Source organism: Monopterus albus, unplaced genomic scaffold, assembly GCF_001952655.1.
Source record: "Monopterus albus unplaced genomic scaffold, M_albus_1.0 scaffold237.1, whole genome shotgun sequence".
Taxonomy (NCBI): domain Eukaryota; kingdom Metazoa; phylum Chordata; class Actinopteri; order Synbranchiformes; family Synbranchidae; genus Monopterus; species Monopterus albus.
In genome coordinates this window covers 785102-792484 of record NW_018128117.1, presented here as the reverse complement: position 1 = coordinate 792484, position 7383 = coordinate 785102, and the positions used below count along the sequence as shown (strand labels likewise).

The following is a 7383-nucleotide window of genomic DNA, read 5'->3' as shown; positions in this document are numbered from 1 at the left end:
GTTTCACAATTATCCTGACAATTCACATGCTCAAGCAATGCAAAAGAATACTGGACGGCTAACGTTACCCTCTGATTAACACTTAACCCATGACAGTATGACTGCTCAATAACCCTCAGTGCAATACCTATAAATATACCTTGTACATATAGAGCCGTTAAATGCATATAGACTGTGTGTGTGTATATACATATACACAGGCCTCTAAGTACTTTATTTTTATCTCTTTTCATAATGCACATTCCTTTTGCTTGTTTGCTTTCTGTTCTCTCAGCCTCGTATTATTTACTTGCCCATTGCTGCCTTGCATAAGGACATGTACATGCACATTGAGAGCCGCTGTACCAGAGTCAAATTCCTGGTGTGTCCAATGAAGCTGATGCTGAAAATTTTCTTGCTAGCAGAGGTTTGCTAACGTCCGGTATTAGTATTCAGCTATATTAGCATTCGGCTAACATTAGATAAAGTATCCCACATGGATTAAACAATATAAATTTGGACAACTGTGTTAACAGCGAAACACCTCCGCGCGGCCGAAAAACAAAACGCAACACATGAAATGTTTACTGTGATTTCTCTAATGCGATCCACGTACGTAGCACAACAGCCTTGAGCCCTCTTCATTCTCGGCCACCGTAGACTAACTTATAAAACCCAGCTACTACCTGATTGGACAATTCACTCTGCTCTGTGATTGGACTCTTCTTCTTCGTCTGTGGTTTAATAGCGGTTGGCAAACAGCTTAATATAATTTGTTTCACACGTTAAAGAACGTTTTTATGTACAAATCTTTCCTACACATGCTCACAAAAATTGTGACACTTGTTAAGATTGGTGTAATGCTTTGTGCTACCACTAAAGGGAAGCTTTACAGTGTGCTGAGGACAAGAAACAGGAAAAAGAAAAGTTACAATACATGTTATAGGCTTTTAGGTAAAACTGTGGCTCCAACCACGTTCTTCTTCTTCTTCTGTTGCTCAATGGCGGTTGGCAAACAGCTTTAGGTGCACTACCGCTGGAGTGTGGATCAGAACGGCCCCTACCTACTACTATAACAAAATAACCTCACTCAGTTCACATTATATTATCTTGCTTAACCCTGTACTCTCTAAAAACCTAATAAGTGATCTGTATCCTATATCCCCTGATCTTTGTCCAATCAGGTTGAGGTGTGATTCACACTAAACCTCAGTACTCCTACATAGAGTTGTATGTGCAATTTGCTACTTTCTGTCTGTACACAAATGTTCACAAACACGCTTGTTTTCAGTGTCTTTGTGTAACAATTTATTTACAGATTTTATTCACATGTACAAAAACATGTTTACATACAAATCTTTCCTACACATGCTCACAAAAATTGTGACCATGTACATACATTGCTATTTGTACCATTAAATTGCCATTCATTTGACTAACAGGCAGTAATGGGTCTCACTTGTTAAGATTGGTGTAATGCTGTGTGCCACCACTAAAGGGCAGCCTTACTGTGTGCTAAGGAGAAGGAATACAGTTTTTCCCTTGCTTTCTACAAAGCCCAGTTACAGAGGCAAGGGCATTGGGAAGGAGGTGACACACATGATGATGCACTACAGTGAGCATCTAATCCCATCTTTCAGAAAGTACTGAGCAAGAAGACAGAAGCTAAAACTCACTGTGTAGAAGTTGAAAATTTAATAAATATTACTTGTTTTAGATTTTATTTAGAAAATAAATGGTAGAAATAAGCCACACTTTTGCCTAAAACATGTCTTGTAATTTTTCTTTTTCCTACTGTATAGTGTCCAGATATAAAGAGATATACACAGGAAATGATTGAGATGTACAAACCACAGCACAGCCTGACTGTAGATATTTGCTCAGCCTTTGATTTTGAATCATTTTAAGATAAGCACACTGGGCATCACCTGCTATCATGATCTCCAGCTCAGCCAAGGAGAGGTCTGTTGGGTCCGTTGGGAACATGTTGAAATCTCCCACCATGCACTGCTCCTCCTCTATACTGGAATCTGCCTATCGCTGCTTATCCAAGATGATGAATGTGCACTCTGACAAAAAATAAAAAAGTCAAATTATCTGAGGGGGTCAGATGCTGCAGCTCAGGACACTTCATCCATTCATGATACCTGAAGAGTGTAAACAGGTGGATAAGACACAGGGACTACAGGTTTCTACAGCTTTAACTTATTCATGTATCCAGATGTCAAAGGACTGGAGCTGGTTCTGCTGTGCCAGTTAAAGAGACTTCAAACTGTCAAAGGATCAAAAACTTGTATTGACAGCTGGGTCAGATGTGTCACCTGTCCTAAGTTATTTCTTTCAAATGCTCCATGACAATTGAGACTGTATGATACAATCGAAAGCTCCAGAAAAGCTACTAAATGGAACTTGTGATGAGATTTCCTCAACATTATTAGTTGCAGACTTATTTACAAGTCACAACAAAACCCATCCGCCATGTTTAAACATTGATAGTAAAGAAATGACATTCAAACACTCATCACTAAATATATCAGCAGAGGAAAATAAAAGAAAAACTGATCAGGTGTTAATGTTAACATTACCTGAGTATGTGGTTTGCATTGTAAGGAACCAACACAACTTTGTGTCCCTCCAGTAGTGTTCTCGTCCATCTTCATGGTGCCAAACCAGACACAAACACCATTACTATAATATATTAATGGGACTTTCCCCACATCACTTTGCATATTTAATGGGTGTGCTCAATAAAGACATGAAAGATCATGACTGTTCATGTTTTATCACCTTATAAATATTGTTAGTTTGTGACTTTCATGACAATCAGATTTTATGGCCAATCTATGCAGAAAACCAGGAAATTGCACACAGTGCCATTACTTTTCCTTGCAACTGTATCTGTAATTATTTCTGGTTAGTGAAGTTACTCTGCTGCAAGATCCTGCTGACCTGACTTTAGTTTCATAGTGTTGACACAGCTGTCATAAAAAAACAGTTTAACATCAAGTGTCAAATACTGTCTCATTTTCATGGTAATGAATTTGTACAACAATGTCTGGTGCTTCATTAAAATCACATATTGGTGAGAGACAGGAAAAGTCACTACTGAGTCATTGCCAAAGCAGGAGGAGAGAACGGTTTTCTCACCTCCTCTTTAAATGTTCTCGCAGTATGAAAACTGAATCAGCAACGCTAAAATGTCCCACAACATAGAGAATAGAGGACCAGAATAGCAAAGGAGTTATTTGAAAAGACAACAAATAGCAACAGCACTCTAGACAGCAGCGTAGCCACAGCATGTTTTTGATATTTTTAACAGGTTTATAATTTGGTTTTAGGTATTTAAAAACAGCCCTCACCAAGAGCTTTGTAAATGAGAACTTGTAACAAAGAATTTTGTAAAATCTAACTATATTAGGCTACAGTGCACATACCTGAGTGAGTTTTAGAAAGTGTTAGGGTGATTTTTATTTTATGAACTTAAGAATGGTTTTATTTTATAACACACATAAGTTTACATACTTATATGTCACAGTTATGTTTATATAGTTATGAATATCACTCTATGTGTTTGCTTAACCACTGGTCAAATATTTGCTGTGTGAGTCACTGAAACACTAATGCAACATCATAAGTCTTGTCCACTAAATTACTGAATTTCATTAGATTTATGGCTGTAGCTAAGGGAGCTCATAGTTACGTATCATTCCTCTGGACTGGTGGACCCAAAGGAGTCTTGGTACGGTAAGGCTCCAAGTTTATTAAAATAGATTAGACGTAGATGAGAAAGCTTCAAAGGGAGAACAGTTATGCACACACACACACACGCAGGCAGAACAGTTTTACTTAAGTGAAAACAAAGTATACCTTTTCATACAAATATTGTTAACCACTAAGTTGAGGTCAGTCTTTCCTGTTTATCCTAAACAGTGGAGATCCATGTGCACATGCTAATTTTGATACGTTAATGCATAATAAATTTCATACTGTGAAATATATATCCTCTTATTAGTCTTCTCTTTTCAATATAAAACGAACACGCCTCAACAAAAGAAATGGTCAAAATACTTTGACACTGCAAAAAAACAACAAAAATAACATAGCTGTTTTACTTAAAGTTAATACCACACACAGACTGTTTTGTGAAATTGGATATAGCCAGAGGACAGTAAAATGAAATAAAACATCTTTTTTCCCATCTTTTAATCTCATGGTAAACTTTGAAAAACACTAAACACATTAATAGCATATGAGAGGGTCCACAAACATTGACTACCAAGATAATCTTTTATGTCACACAGCCCAGAACGTCTAAGTTGAATAAATGAATAAAAATCTGCAATGAAAATTATTTATAGGTATTAAATGAGATGCAGTCCTAGAACAGAAACAATAGCAAATACTTGAGGTTAAAGAGGCCAGAGTAACATGTTAGACTAAAAATAAACTGGAAAGGGAGCATCTTGAGATTGACTGTAGGGATGGCAATTCTCAAATATTATAACTGTTCATGCTCCCCAATAAGATAATTTCACAAAGGAACAAAAAAATATATCTCCCTGTAGAAGCCTGCAAGATGGCAACATTGCAGGTCCATGGGAAACTGCACAAGTGGAAAAAAAGTATAATCTCAAATAAGAAATATTTAAATCCTAAATTTGTCAGAAGAAAATACATTTTAAGATATAAAATCAAATAAAACAGCATTAACCGATCAAAAACAAAACAATAAAAAAAAAATCACACTGGAGCAAGTGGGATAACAAAAATGTTAGGACCAACTTGCAGCACTATGACCAGCTCAACAGCTAACAATTAATCTAAAGCAGGATTATTTAATAAAAGATAACATGCAGCAAAAACATGTAACATGTATTCCATAGATTTTCATTTTAGTCAAGTCAACCCAGCTCTTGGCTGTAAACCCTGGCAGCAACGGATATGTTATAGTAAAACATCTACAGCTCCCACCATATTTAACAACATGGCTATAAAGCTTAATAATTTGCTGCTAGAATATCTGACAGTTGTTTGCTTTGTCTTTTCTTAAACCCGATGTTTTTCAGGCAAACTGAAAAAGTTTTACATTTTTAAAATGCCTCCAACAAAATGGCACGACTGTGCCTTAAGTGTCACTGCTGAGGAAAAATAAGCTACCAAATATGAATCAGATCAACATACAGAGGACTTCACAACAGTCCAAAACAGTCAACAATGTACAGAAATAAAACACTACCTAGATGACTTTAAAAGGTTGAGGATAAAATTATCTGTAATGAGAAAACTAATTGTTTCAGAGCTGAAATCCCACTACAAGCTGGCCAGTTTCAGTCAAATGAGCCCTACCAGCACTGACTGACTTCAGACTAGAATTAATGAGGGAATGTTAATTGTCAACAACTATCATTGTGATAACTATGTCATATTTCTTTCCAGAGCTACCCAATGAGGTGACATCACTGACCTTGCATGAAAAAAAGATGTAGCCAATATGAATTAATTAAATGTATAGTAGTATAGCATAGTGATTGCTAATAGGATAAGAGCGGTATTTGCTCTAATCAAGAAGAGCATCTTAGGCATCTATATCCCAGCAGACACAGTGATATAGACAGCAAAGCACCTCTCCAACCCTGCCACCATAGCAGTCAGGGGTATAAGCCTACAGTATGTGTCTATGTTGAAAAATACCAATTTTCAACCTCGTAATGAGAAAAATGAAGTTCTTCATTACAACCTATGGGTAACACGACACCTGGTAATTCTTATTCACGGTAATCCTTATTTTCTAACACCAGTAAGACCAACAGGCTCAAATGCATGAAGTACATGGCTCCAGTGTTCAGTGTAACTGTGTCACTCCAGTCTCTTCTATGAGATAAAACCCTGCTAACAGCACATCTGAAAACACTAGCATACATGGGTTGACTCTTAGATAACCAGATGTAAACACTCAGGGCAGCTCTCAGTAATAGTGGCATATCTGCAGCCTGCTGCCTGGATCATTCTTTCCTGGGCTGAAGAAAGGGTAGACCGGCTCTTCAAAGCAGGTATCAAACATGTATAGTCTCCTCATTGTGACAGCATCATAGAAACTAAGACGCCCATTGTCATAGTCCAGGTACACGCCAACCCGAGGAGAGTTCCAGTAGTCATCGACCAGAATGCGGCCATCCTCTCCATTGGCATACAGCCGGTCCTGCAGACACAGGCTCCAGTATCCTGCAGCGGGAGTGAGGCAGACAAAACCCTTTCTGTTGCTGGACTCAGTGGTGACTCCCAGGTACCACACACCTTTATCCTTCACATCCACCTCCCAGTAATGCTGGCCGCTGGCGTACTGGGCTGTGGCAAGGACACCACAGAACCGAGTGAAGCGGGCTGGCAAGTCTGGCTCCTGGTTACGAACACGACCCTCCTCCACTTTGGTGTCAAAGTCTGAGATAAGCAGGTTTGGGTGTGCAGTGTCTGGATCTAAGGTAAGGTTCTGAGGCACTACAAACAGACAGAGAGAGAGAGAGAGACACTGATTAATTCACCTGGCGCTTACATTGGACTGAAGCTGCAGGTTTTGGAACACCAAATTAGCTATTAGTAGTTCATATTGCTACCTACATTGGATGTGCTGTTAGAATTTCATAAATAGCCTTCTGAAGAAATCCTAAAAACTGTTTCTCAAGCAGGTTCTGAAGCTTTCCAACTCCTACTCGGTAGACATAATGAGTTACACTATAGGGCAGCAACGTTGAGGCCCATTTGTAGTCTATATTTGTATACGTTTCGGAACACTAAGTATGCTGAAGAGTTCACTTTTGCTCTGCACTATTGAATGTACTGACAAGTATCAATGAATTACTTTGAAAATAAAGGATTTGTTAAAACCCAAGATTTTCATGGAAGTTCCGTCAGCCCCTGCATCATCTCATAATTATGAGAAAAGCTCTTCGGGTATTAGTGCATTCAAAAACTATGTGTGGTGAAAAGTAACTAAGTACTGTAAGTATTTTCATTTTTTGTTACTTCCCATTTTGACTTCACTACATTTTAGAATCAGAATCAGCTTTATTGGCCAGGTGTGACGGACGCACGAGGAATTTGACTCGGGTACATCGGCTCTCAATGTGCAAAACAGTAAAACAGCATACGGCAGTGTAATATAACAAGATAGCAATATTAACATCAACAAACAGTGCAAAACAATGCAGAAAAAGCAGTATGAACAGACAGTAAAAAATGCAGACAACAAAGGAATGTTCATTGAAATGAGATAAATAGGGATAAAAACAGAGTACGTAAAGCTAGAGACCTCTATGACTCTGTATAATCTGTACAATGTATATATATATATATATATACACACAGAGCCAAATATTGTATTTTTAACTCCACTATATAAATCAAATC

General features: G+C 37.9%; 1 protein-coding gene across 1 annotated transcript in view; it reads right to left on the bottom strand.

The window, feature by feature from the left end:
- Positions 1-4165: 4165 nt before the first annotated feature.
- Positions 4166-7383, bottom strand: part of trim47 (tripartite motif containing 47) — a 12671-nt gene continuing 9453 nt past the window's right edge. Inside the window, exon 8 of the mRNA XM_020620463.1 lies at positions 4166-6474. Coding sequence (XP_020476119.1) covers positions 5945-6474 — 530 coding nt within the window. The 3' untranslated portion in view covers positions 4166-5944. The remainder of the gene's footprint in view (positions 6475-7383) is intronic.